Source organism: Cebus imitator, unplaced genomic scaffold (genome assembly GCF_001604975.1).
Source record: "Cebus imitator isolate Cc_AM_T3 unplaced genomic scaffold, Cebus_imitator-1.0 Scaffold160, whole genome shotgun sequence".
In the NCBI taxonomy this organism is placed as follows: domain Eukaryota; kingdom Metazoa; phylum Chordata; class Mammalia; order Primates; family Cebidae; genus Cebus; species Cebus imitator.
This window is the reverse complement of record NW_016107475.1, coordinates 2,080,386-2,093,149: the sequence shown is the minus strand read 5'-3', so window position 1 is coordinate 2,093,149 and position 12,764 is coordinate 2,080,386. Positions and strand designations below refer to the sequence as shown.

The following is a 12,764-nucleotide window of genomic DNA, read 5'->3' as shown; positions in this document are numbered from 1 at the left end:
CGGTGGCTCAAGCCTGTAATCCCAGCACTTTGGGAGGCTGAGGCGGGTGGATCACGAGGTCAAGAGATTGAGACAATCCTGGTCAACATGGTGACACCCCGTCTCTACTAAAAATACAAAAAATTAGCTGGGCATGGTGGCTTGTGCCTGTAATCCCAGCTACTCAGGAGGCTGAGGCAGGAGAATTGCCTGAACACAGTAGGCGGAGGTTGCGGTGAGCCGAGAACGCGCCATTGCACTCCAGCCTGGGTAACAAGAGCGAAACTCCGTCTCAAAAAAAAAAAAAAAAAAAAAAAATTGATAAACATGCTTAACTTTTACTCTTAGTAAATGGATTAAAAAAAACCTTGTTCACCAAATTCTTGTCTAGGCTGTTGCATGTGGTGCCATCTTGGCACAGTATCAGTGATTTCTGGGTCTTCCACTCTTAGTGGGAAATACCTGCTATTGGGTCCTGTTCTGGAGCCCTAACATTTTAGAATCAGTAGCCTGTTTGCAAAAGCTGGAAGTCATCTGAAATACATAGTACAAGTCACCTAAAATATTGCTGGGGCTCTGCAGTATTTTAGATCGCCTTTAAAGCTAATTATTTAGGAGGAAAACATAGTGACCAACTCAGTCTGGTCAAACAGTTGTGCATTTTGATACTCACCAGATGTGTTGGTTCTATTAGAGCCCAGTCATCCACCCTGGGAGAGGAGGCAAAAGGATGCTGGGTAGAATTCCTTTAGGCATTTTGTAGGTGATGCTGTTAACCTAGGTAGGGTTACTGTGCCTTCAGCCAATCTCCTTTCCTTTTTACCCAGGCCTTGCTTACTTGAAATCAGTTTCCTTTGAAAAGTGCTGCTACTATGTTTCTATTTTTAGTCATTGCTAATTACATTTCCTGGCTTAGGCTTTTTTTCTGACTATAGCAGTTAAGTTTTGGTAGAAGGGGGAAGTAGAAGGGAGGTACATACACGCACACACACACACACACACGCACACACACACACACACACACTTCCTTTTAAACTCTGCATGTGGAATGGCTTTTGTATTTACCAGGGCCAGCTGCTTCCTCATATTTCATTCGTCATTTGACAAGTATTTATTGAGGTCTATTATGTGCAAAGCATTGTATGATGTCCTCAAAGAAGTTACAGTATTTATTTAAAACATAATTATTGCTACAAAAGAGGTGGAGATTAAATGCTCTGAGAATCCACAGCAGAGAGTAATTTCCAGTCTGGACATGGGAGGAAGACTGTGGAGGAGGCAGCATTGCAGATAGGCCTGAGGGATATAGGATAGGAAGGCTGAGATGCGCCAAGATGGTGGAGGAAGACTACCTATTCACTTTTCATAGTTTCAAAGGAAAATTATTGTATTTTAATGGCTTTATTTTTACTGGTAATAGAGTATTTTAGCTTGCTTCTTTATTTCTTAGTATGGCACGCAATGTCAGGAGAAAACTCTTCTGAAGTTCTTGTTCCATGAAAGTATCTCCCAGCAGGCTCACCATCACATGGGTAATAAATCCCCTGGGTAGTAAACTCATCATTAGCCCTGAAACAGAGAACAGCCTTCAGGAAGGATGCCCATGAAACCAACAACTGAAGTTTTCAGGTTTTGATTTCTTACTGGAAATGTTGAAAGAAACTCTCTGCTTATCAGTTTCTCGTTCTATGCTATATTCTTGCTCAAATAGTGGAAACTGGGCTAGTTTTTTAAAACTAGGAGCAAAATGGAATATTTCTAGTGTTCAGATAAAAACAAAAAGTGTTGTTTTATATTCGTTTTCCTTCGGCCTTCCACAGAAGGGCAGGTTTACCCTGCTGCCCTTACCTTCTGAGCAATTATCCCACCAGGCTGGGACCTGCTAGTACTTGTACATGCCTTTCCCCCATCTCCTCACCAGTCTTTAAACAGGGGAGTGTTGATTCAGGTGTACGGAATACACCTGGACAAGGACAGTAAGGGATTTTCTGAAGAGCCTCAAGTGTAAGCTGTAAGCAGACTCGGATCACGGAGCAGAGAATCTCAGATCTGGGTTTTGCGGTTTCTCCCCTCCTCCACTCCCCGCCGTATTCATGGGTGATTCATCAGGTATCTTGGAGGGAAAACAACACTACTGTCAGTTCAAGTAACATCTTAATAAATTGTTTTCTGGCTTCAGCGAATTAGAGATAGGCTTAGCTGGGTGTTGGGTATTTACTTACAAGTAGTTGAGTTTTACGGGAAAATATGGTACCCATATGTCTTAGTAAAAACATAAGAGTATTGGCTAAAGCTGCTGCCAGGGCTTGCTCAGTTGCTGCCTTCTCTCCTTGGCATTCAGTCTCCCTCCTCACTGTCTTCTTTCCCTCCAAACCTTGAAGTTAAACAGAAAGGCCTTTACGCCTCTGATTTCTAACTTGTTACAGACCCGGAGCCCTGCTGAGAACACTTTTTTCCTTGTGGCTCTTCTTCTCTAATTGTTCATTGTTTTGTTTTTTTTTCAGTCCCAGTTTTTGTAAAGTAGATTTTCTTGATGTGCAGACACTCCTTCCACGTAGCAGTGCTCCCTGCTCTGGCTTTGCTTTTGCTTCCCTTCATGCTGAGGGTAAAGCCTAAGGCCCTGAAGGCGGAGGCAGCATGGGTGGGTACTGGTGTGCTGTACAGCATCACCTGGTCAGCCCGGGGACCTTGGCCCACTCCCTTACTTACACTTGAAAATACAAACTTTCAGCCAGGCGCAGTGGCTCACGCCTGTAATCCCAGCACTTTGGAAGGCCAAGGCAGGTGGATCACGAGGTGAAGAGATCAAGACCATCCTGGCCAACGTGATGAAACCCTGTCTCTACTAAAAATGCAAAAATTTGGTGGGCATAGTGGCACGCACCTGTAGTCCCAGCTACTCGGGAGACTGAGGCAAGAAAATTGCTTGAACCTGGGAGGTGGAGGTTACAGTGAGCTGAGATCCCACCATTGCACTCCAGCCTGGTGACAGAGCAAGACTCCATCTCAAAACACAAAACAGAACAAACAAAATGAACTTTCACAAAGGTTAAATGACTTCTTCAAAGTTATCTGAAAGTTAATGTCATGGCTGCAGATAGAGCCAAGTCTCCTATTTCCTCACCTCTCAATGATAATGAATAGGTTTTTAGTCCTGGTATGCTGGCTTAAGCCTGTGATCCTAGCACTTTAGGAGGTTGAGGCGGGTGGGTCACTTGAAGTCAGAGGTTCGAGACCAGCCTGGCCAATATGGTGAAATCCTGACTCTACTAAAAAAATAAATAAGTAATTTTTTAAAAAAATAAGTATTAAAAATTGCTAGCGAGGTTCAGAAATCAGGGGGTTGGGATGATAGGGGGCTTATTTCCTGAAGGACTGAGTGGTGCTTACAGCAGCTTCTCCATTTGGGTGGCCGGGGGTGAGTGCACAGATGTTGGCTGTCACAGCTACTTCTCACTGGAGATTTTTGTAGTGTGCTTTTTCTCCTTGATGGCTGTCTATATTCTAATAATGACTGTACTTTCATTTTTGTTGAAATCAGCCCTTTGGATAGTAAGGGAACTTTACAGGGTACATGGCAGTTTGGGTCACAGAGCAAGGAGAGCCTGGTGAGCCTCAGGACAGGCAGGTCCACTCATGTTCTGGCTAATAGTTGATTGTGTCACCCTGGACAGGTCATTTCCCATTCAAAACAAATACCAATAAATAATTCCATGTGATGCTTCTTACCCAAATGTGAACTTTGGAGGACAGGGATTTTGTCATTTTCATCATTGTATATCTAGTGCCAGTCTAGTTCCTGGCACCTGGTAAATGAATACACTTCCCTGTGTCTTAGGTTTTTCCTATCTGTAAAATGGGAACACCAGTACCTCCCTAGAAGATTACATGTGATAACAGATGTAGAAACATTTTGCAAAGTTCTGATCACTCTAATAATATCTGAAAGATGGTATTCCTTCGCTTTGAGAGGATCATGAGAGTGATGAATTGAAGAGATACTTAATGTCTTTAACAGTATTAAGTATCTCTTTACTATAACAGAACTGAAAAACCTTTTCCCGTCAAAGACTTTATCTTTGGATAGGAAATAGCATGATTAAATTGGTTTTGTTGATTTTCCTTCTGGGTGTAGATCACTTAAAAGAGAAAGAAAAATTTCCAAAAGAGATTTATTTTTAGTATTTCTGTGAGTTTTGTTCAATTTTGTTTATTACATATTTATGTGATGTTGGAAACACTGTTTGGAACAATATTTTATAGTTCAGTTCTGCATTTTTAAAAAGGATTTCTTCTGTTAACTTCTTTTTCAGTGTGGTTTGTTGTGTAACAGACACTGCTTCCTAAGATCTTTCTGCAAAAGCATTTTAAGGTTGAGAATGAAAGGATTTATTGATTGTTTATTAGAAGAACTATGTTCTTCTGAAAGTCCTGTTATTTTTGTTGTTGTTTCCTTAGAACAGTTAGGAAAACAGCACACCCTTGTAGCTTTCTCAAGGAATAGGATTTGATAAGCGAGAACAGCAAAAAGTTCATGTCGGGATACTCTTAGGCTTGCCATTTCTTTCACATTAAATTGTTTTTTCAACTTTTATTTTAGATTCAGGGGGTAAATGTTCAGGTTTGTGTCATGGGCATATTGCATGATTTGCTGAAGTTTGGGGTACAGTTGAATCCATCACCCCAGTAGTGAGCACAGTGTGCAATATGTAGTTTTTCAAACTCCCCTCCCTCCTGCCCCCTTTTGTGGTTCCCAGTTCCTATTTTTTTTATCTCTATGTCCATGCATAACCAAGGTTTAGCTCCCACTTATGAGCAAGAAGATGCTCATAAGTATATGTTCTTGCTCATAAGTATTTGGCATTTGGTTTTCTGTTTAATTCGCTTAGGATAGTGGCCTCCAGCTGTATCCAGGTTGCTGCAAAGGACTTGATTTCATTCTTTTTTGTGGCTGTATAGTATTCCATGGTTTATATGTACCACATTTTCTTTATCCAATGCACCATTAATTGATGAGCACCTGGGTTGGTTCCACATCTTGCTATTGTGAATAGTGCAGGAGTAAACAATACATGTGTGAGTGTCTTTTGGGTAATGATTTGTTTTCCCCTGGGTATATACCCAGTAATGGGATTGCTGGGTCCAATAGTAGTTCTATCTTTAGTTATTTGAGAAATCTTCAAACTGCTTTCCACAGTGGCTAATAAACTGATACATTCCCACAGCCGTGTGTAAGTGTTCTCTTTTCTCTGCTGACTTACCATTTTGATTTGTCTATAGGACAAACCCATCTGCTTTAAAAGGTTAATAGAGAATCAGAAAAATTAAGATTTTAATTAGCAAAACAAATTAAAGTTTCAGTATGATGCATATTTATCCAAATAGGTGATCATTTTATAAGTAAAATATGAACTCTAACAAGTTATTGTTTTTGTTACTTAGATGGGTAGCCTATGAAAATCCTGACTTCACAGGAGAGCAGTATGTACTGGATAAAGGATTTTATACCAGTTTTGAGGACTGGGGAGGCAAAAATTGTAAGATCTCTTCTGTTCAACCTATATGTTTGGTAAGGAGTTATATTTTCATATGAGAGTATTTAACTGAATTCTGGATTTTCTTAATGTGTGTTTCTGGTTCATATAATAGTAATTGCTAAGGAAAATGTTCTGAGTTTATTTTTAGCAGTAATTGCTAATAATCTAGAAGAAAAAAACTTTTTCAATGTGTCTGTTCCATTCATTTCCTTTTGTCCTTTAAACATTTTTAGGATTCTTTCACTGGCCCAAGGAGAAGAAATCAGGTAACTTTAAAAATATTCTTTTATGTTAATATGTGAGGGGCCTTCCATTGAAAAGCTGAACCTATGTTTAAACTGTCAGACATTTGGGACTAGGTGCGGTGGCTCATGCCTGTAATCCCAGCACTTTGGGAGGCCAAGGTGGGCAGATCACTTGAGCTCGGGAATTTGAGACCAGCCTGGCCAACATGGTGAAATCCCATCTCTACTAAATATACAAAAATTAGCTGGCTGTGGTGGTTTGTGTCTATAATCCTAGCTACTCAGGAGGGTGAGTCAGGAGAATTGTTTGAACCCCAGGAGGCAGAGGTTGCAGTGAGCAGAGATGGCACCACTGCACTCCAGCCTGGGTGACAGAGAAAGACTCTCTCAAAAAACAAACAAACAAAAACAGACATTTTGGACATTTTGTTAGTTTTACTCATTTTTATGCCTGAAAGCATAATTGTATTTTAAAAATAAGATTTAAGTTTACTTTAATGGTTGACAGTACTGACCCATGTCTAAATACTTCTTATAAAATGCTCTTATTGTATAAAGCTGAATTTTATTGAATCAGAGTTTACCTTAATACATTGAGATTAATATTTCAAACAGTAACATCTAGTTATTGTGATGGTAAAATGAATTTTCATATTTGCTGTGTTGGCACTAGACATTTTATATGGTCTCACTCAAGTCTTTTGAATGCCGATTCTTAACATGAACTGGAAGGGACATTTGTTATTTAGGCCTTTTAATGGAAGTGTTCACAGAGCCTTAATTACAGAGGAACAAACACCACTGTAGCCTCCTTTATTGGCTTTTACAGGATTCTGATAAGTCAGCAAGTATCTTCCATTGACAGGGAAGAAAACTACACTATGTCTTTCTAAAATACTGCTTGTTGTTAATGTTAGAACTGACGAACAATGACTTCTAGCCACAATAAGCTTTAATATACCTCACAGCTTAACAACACCGTGTTCCACAGAAAGTTACCTCTGTTGTTGCATTTTACTTTGATGTTTCTGAATTAAATAGTCATGAATGGTACAGCTAACATGTTTCTAATTGATCATTAATGTAGACGTGGAAAATTAAAGGATTTATAAAATTCACACCAGTTTACTGTAACAAAAGTTAACAAGTCACGTTTGGGTCATCATTTCAAAGGCTAAATTAGTTAATGTGTTCAGGAAAATAATTTTATGTGTTTCTGTTTACTTTTTCAAAGATTCACTTGTTTTCAGAACCACAGTTTCAAGGTCACAGTCAATGTTTTGAAGAAACAACAAGTCAAATTGATGACTCATTTTCTACCAAGTCTTGCAGAGTTTCAGGAGGCAGGTAAGTAAAAGGATGGCCTGGCAGAGCTGAATCACGGGAGTAAAACAAAACTCACGTATCAGCAAGTATTCAGTGATGCCTGTTAGCTGCTTGGCACCATGTGAAACCACCATCTTAGCTCAAAAGCATGCTTCATGACACACGAGTGCCAAATGCCAGAGGAGACGGGTCTTTGTGGTTGGCTGGAGGTGAAGATCATCTCATTGTGTAAAGGAATTCAGAGCAGGTTCGTTACTGTGTATGCCTTTCCATCATCTAGAAAGGGAGTGTTAGGCTCTAGTTAATCCAAGGTACCTCCCAAGGTAGATTGTTTTTACAGGTAGATAAGGACAGGATTGGCACTCTGCGTAAGAAGGAGGCAGAAAGTGCATGCTAGAGCGGAGCGGGTGGACACGCGGATCAGGGAGCACACCAGTCCCGCTTGCTGGGAGGGCTTTGTACTGGGAGGAGAAGTGAAACTGAGCACGCTGAGTTTAGATGGCTACCATGAGAAACAGAAGACGCAGGGCAAAGGGAATGGGCTCAAAGTGCCATGCTGAAACAATCCTTGTACAAAAGCTTCATGGGGGGGGGGGCACAAGGTCAGGGAAACTCAGTCAGGAAAGCCTTGGAGCAATCTGTACAAGAAGTGTTGAGGATTTAAGTCTCTTAATGATAGCAGTAATCGTGCCTGTAATCATGTGGTTCCTTATGGTTGAAATAGTGCTATCCTGTCCTTTAGTATTGCACAGCAGAAAAGCACTGACTTTGCATTCAAATACATAGATGGAGGCCGGGTGCGGTGGCTCACCCTGTGATCCCAGCACTTTGGGAGGCAGAGGCAGGTGGATTACTTGAGGTCAGGAGTTTGAGACTAGCCTGGCCAATATGGTGAAACCCCATCTCTACTAAAAATACAAAAATTAGCCAGGCGTGGTGACATGCCTGTAATCCCAGCTACTTGGGAGGCTGAGACAGGAGAATCACTTGAACCTGGGAGGCGGAGGTTGCAGTGAGCTGAGATCATGCCGCTGCCCTCCAGCCTGGGCAACAGAGCAAGACTCTGTCTGAGGAAAAAACAAAACCAAATACATAGATGGACAATACAGATCCTAGTTTTTTGAACAAACCGCCACATCCCAGATCCTCTTTATCCCTAGCCCTGCTCCCTTTATTACCATCAGACATGTGCATGTTGAAATTATCTGTCACAGCTCACTAGAGTAGTAACTTCAGGATAGCAGGGACTTTGGTTCTTTGCTGTATCCCCAGCAATGGAAAAGCACCTGACACACAATCCTCAAGAGGCAATTTTTGGGTTAAAAACAGGACCCGGCGTGGTGGCTCACACCTGTAATCCCAGCACTTTGGGAGACCAAGGCGGGTGAATCACGAGATCAGGAATTCAAGACCAGCCTGGGCAACATGGTGAAATCCCGTCTCTACTAAAAATACAAAAATTAGCTGGGTGTGGTGGCATGCGCCTGTAGTCCCAGCTACTCAGCAGGCTGAGGCAGAAGAATCGCTTGAACCCGGGAGGCGACGGTTGCAGTGAGCCAAGATTGCACCACTGCACTCCAGCCTGGGCGACAGAGCTAGATTCCGTCTCAAAAAAATAAATAAGAAATAAACACACACACAAACTTCTAGGGAAGCATGGATCACCACTTTTTGAATAATGTTGATTCCAGAGAGGCTAAGTGACTGGTCTAAGTTGCTATAGTATTTTGATTCCTGGCCCAGTGCAGAGGTATTAGAAATGAGGATAGAGGAATATGGGAGAAATTTTGGAAGGAAATCAATAGACCTTGGAGATTGACTAGTTACGAAGCTTGAAGAAGGATTATTCAAAGAGGACTTGAGGGCTTGAAGCTCCACTGGTTGGGCAAACAGTGGCACCATGAGAAGTGCAAGGAAGGCTGGAGGTTGGGGAAGTCAGAAAGAACATGGGGAATTTCATGGAAAAAGTTTATTTCCCAAATGCAAAGTTAACTGACTTATGAATATTAATTTGCCACAAGCAGAAATGCAATAAATATATCCAAATATTTTTGAAGAAAGAACTCTTCTTACCACAAGCATTGTTTATAGCAGGCTGCCTCTAAAAATCAGACTTCTTGAATAGGAATACTCAAATTGCATACTCCGTGCGTGTGTGTGGTTTTTCCCTTTGTAGCTGGGTTGCATATGATGGAGAAAATTTCACTGGTAATCAGTACGTGCTGGAAGAAGGCCATTATCCTTGTCTGTCTGCAATGGGATGCCCGCCTGGAGCAACCTTCAAGTCTCTTCGTTTCATAGATGTTGTAAGTATGTCATTGTGAATAGAGTGTTGCAGAAATGTATGCCTCACATAGCTGATGATCAGAGCGAGGTAACCAGCAGGTAGAACCTGCTCTTAAAGTAAGTTAAGGGCTTGGAGGTAGAATTGTCCATCTGGCTCTGTGTACATCTAGTTTGTTGATTTTTAACGGGTACACGTTTTCCACCACCCTCTTTTACTCACTAATCCTCATATGCAGATCCCCACGGACCTGTGTGGGAGTCTCCTGGGACTATATGTTAGGAGTAGAACTGCTGGATTTCACATGTAAGAACAGGCATTTTCACTCAGGACTGCCAGGTCCCACCGCTTGAGACTCCCACTGGCAGTGCACGTGGGTTCCTGCTTCCCACATTGTTGCCATTACTGAATGTTCTCTCATTCTAATTTGTGTCAGCTTGATGGAATGAGCAGACAGCATTACGTCGTTGTTGGGTTAATTTGTATTTCACTGTTAGTGAGGCTGGTATCTCTTATTTGTAATTTGCATTTTCTATTCAGTGAATTTCCTATTGTAGCCTTTGCAATTTGGCTTCCTGTATCTTTGGTTGTTATTATTGAAGAAATTCCATATAGGTTTTTAGTGTGTTATTATTCCGTATTTTAGAGATTTGCAATCAAATGACTTCTCCCAGTTTGTCACTATGTGCTAATCCACATTATAGTGCCCACTTTTGGACAGAAATCTTTCAGTTTGATGTAGTTGAAGCAATATTCATTCAAGATCATGTTCACTGCAAGATCATGCTCAGATATTAAAGTCTGGAAATGTCTGTAGTTTCTGAAATTTTTATTAGTTTTTGGCAACTGTGTTCTCATAAAAAGCTTTACATGTACATAGTTGGTCATTTTAGTTTTAAAGGTAGGAAGCATATATGAGTTGGTTTTATCTCATTCCAGCCTGTCTGTTTAAATAGCAAAAATGCTACTGAGACATGAAAATAGAAATAATGAAACATGAAATGAGGTAGCAGGATTCACTAGCTTACAAGCAATGAAATAGGACTTTGTTAATCTGCTGAAAGCTGCCTACAAGTATATATTTGAAAATTTCAATGTGTTCCCTCAACCAGAACTTGGCATATACGCTCACATCACTCTGAGATTATAGATGACATCTTTTTATATTTTAATTGTCAAGAAATGAATGTTTTACCCATATGAAGACTACATATCGTTGTGACAACATTTCAAAAGTATTTCGCTGCTTTTTAATACTAAACTTAAGTGTTTAAACATTTTTGGGCATGCCATCTTAAAAGTGCAATCAAAGTGCAAAATAGTAATACTGCTATAATTTTTGTCTTCTTTCTTCCTTGTATGTTTTATGTAAGCTAATTCCTAGACCATACACACTACCTCTTCACACTAACATGCTCTGTTTACTGATGGACAAAATCTTTTTTACAAGTCAGGGAACATCCACAAAAATGAAGCAGTAAGGTACAGCACCCTTTCCACAGCTTTAAGCAGGATAGGGAAAAAATTGTAATCCCCACAGGCTTTTTTTTTTTGAAATGGAGTCTCACCCTGTTACCCAGGCTGGAGTGCAGTGGCACAATCTCAACTCACTGCAACCTCTACCTCCCGGGTTCAAGTGATCCTCTAGTCTTACTCAGCCTCCCAACAGCCTCCCAAGTGGCTGGGATTACAAGCATGCACCACCACGCCTGGCCTTTTTTTTATTATTATTTTTAGTAGAGACAGGGTTTCCCCCTGTTGACTAGGCTGATCTCAAACTCCTGACCTCAAGTGATCCACCCGTCTTGGCCTCCCAAAGTGCTGGGATGACAGGCATGAGCCACAGCGCCTGGCCTCCCACATGCTTTTTTGATGCATCATTTATGATCTTAGCAGTATTATCATTAGAGTTTAATGTAGGGTCAAAAGCGTCTATAATTTGAAAAAACAGGCATAAGCTGCCAACTTTTCATTTTGCTGAAAATCAGTGAACATTTGTGCTGCTGTTCTTTGAAAAGATTGACAGTTTGAACATAGGGCTTCCATCCTGTTGTTTTTTTCTCTCCTCCTGACAGTGATTCCTACACGAAAGTTTGGGAGCATGAGTATACAGAATCATTGTCTTATTGATGAACAGAAAAGAAAAAAGACATTTGAAAATACATACAAGAGGAAGGTTCCTTGATTAGGCAATACCACTGTATCAGTAAGCGACTAAACATCAGACTGCCACAGCCCTCTGACCCTCAGCATTTATGTCCACGACTTCCCTGTCCCAATTAAAACAGCTAAGTCAAAAAGAAATGCCATCAGAAGTGCTGATATTCCCAGCATATGCCCATTTCTCTGTGCCTGGAACTTTTTTTCCCTGGCTTTACAGACTATTTCTATTTACCTGCCTTTCTATGCAATGGAAAAACTAACTGCCCCTCTGTGCTTTCTCTCTAGCTTGGAGTATATAAACACTTAGGATCGCTGGGAAAGGGCGTTTATGGAAAGGCCAAATCTGGCAGATTTTTTGTGCTCTGTCCTTGTAACAGGATGATTTTCACATAAGTTTGAATTATTAACAAAGATGAATAACAGAACATTGTTTTTGTTCCTCAACAGGAATTTTCTGAACCAACAATTATTCTCTTTGAAAGAGAAGACTTCAAAGGAAAAAAGATTGAACTTAATGCAGAAACTGTTAATCTCCGATCCTTGGGATTCAACACGCAAATACGCTCTGTTCAGGTTATTGGTGGCATGTGAGTTACCTACTTGTTGATTCAATAAAATAGATCATTTTAACAATCAAGTTTGGGCTGGGCACAATGGCTCATGCCTGTAATCCCAACACTTGGGAGGCCTGGGTGGAAGGATCATTTGAATTCAGGAATTTGAGAAAAGCCTGGGCAGCAAAGTGAGACCCCATCTCTACCAAAAACTTAAAAATTAGCCAGGTGTGTGGCACATGCCTGTGGTCCCAGCTACTTGAGCACAGTAGGTTGAGGCAGCAGTGAGCTGTGTTCACGCCACTGTCCTCAGCCTGGGTGACACAGCAAGACCCTATCTTAAAAAAAAAGTTTGATCCGTTTTCTCTTTCTTACATTATCTTAAACTAATTGACATATACCGTCTGTCTTTCTGTAAGGGCTGCTAATTATGCAAGTTGGTAGAACATTTTCCACTGGGAAAAGTCATGTGTAAAGCATCTTTTATTTCATTATCCAGATTTTTAGTTTGTTTACAGTAAGGANCAAAGTCTAGCAAATAAGAAAGAGAGACGACTTTTCTTATCTCATTAAAAAAGAGCAAGTCCTCTGATTTTGGAGCTCAGGGTTGAGATTTTCTTTAGCTGGAAATGACTGGCAGATGTTATACAAAATGATTGAAGGTCAACTTGGAAAG

General features: G+C 40.7%; 1 protein-coding gene across 2 annotated transcripts in view; it reads left to right on the top strand.

Moving 5' to 3' along the window:
- CRYBG1 (crystallin beta-gamma domain containing 1) overlaps positions 1–12,764 on the top strand; it is a 216,939-nt gene that overhangs the window by 193,279 nt on the left and 10,896 nt on the right. For both annotated transcript variants that reach the window (XM_017543754.2, XM_037743955.1), the window contains 5 exons: positions 5,422–5,548; positions 5,750–5,782; positions 6,996–7,108; positions 9,264–9,393; positions 11,982–12,121. In XM_017543754.2, the coding sequence (XP_017399243.1) occupies positions 5,422–5,548; positions 5,750–5,782; positions 6,996–7,108; positions 9,264–9,393; positions 11,982–12,121 (543 nt within the window). The remainder of the gene's footprint in view (positions 1–5,421; positions 5,549–5,749; positions 5,783–6,995; positions 7,109–9,263; positions 9,394–11,981; positions 12,122–12,764) is intronic.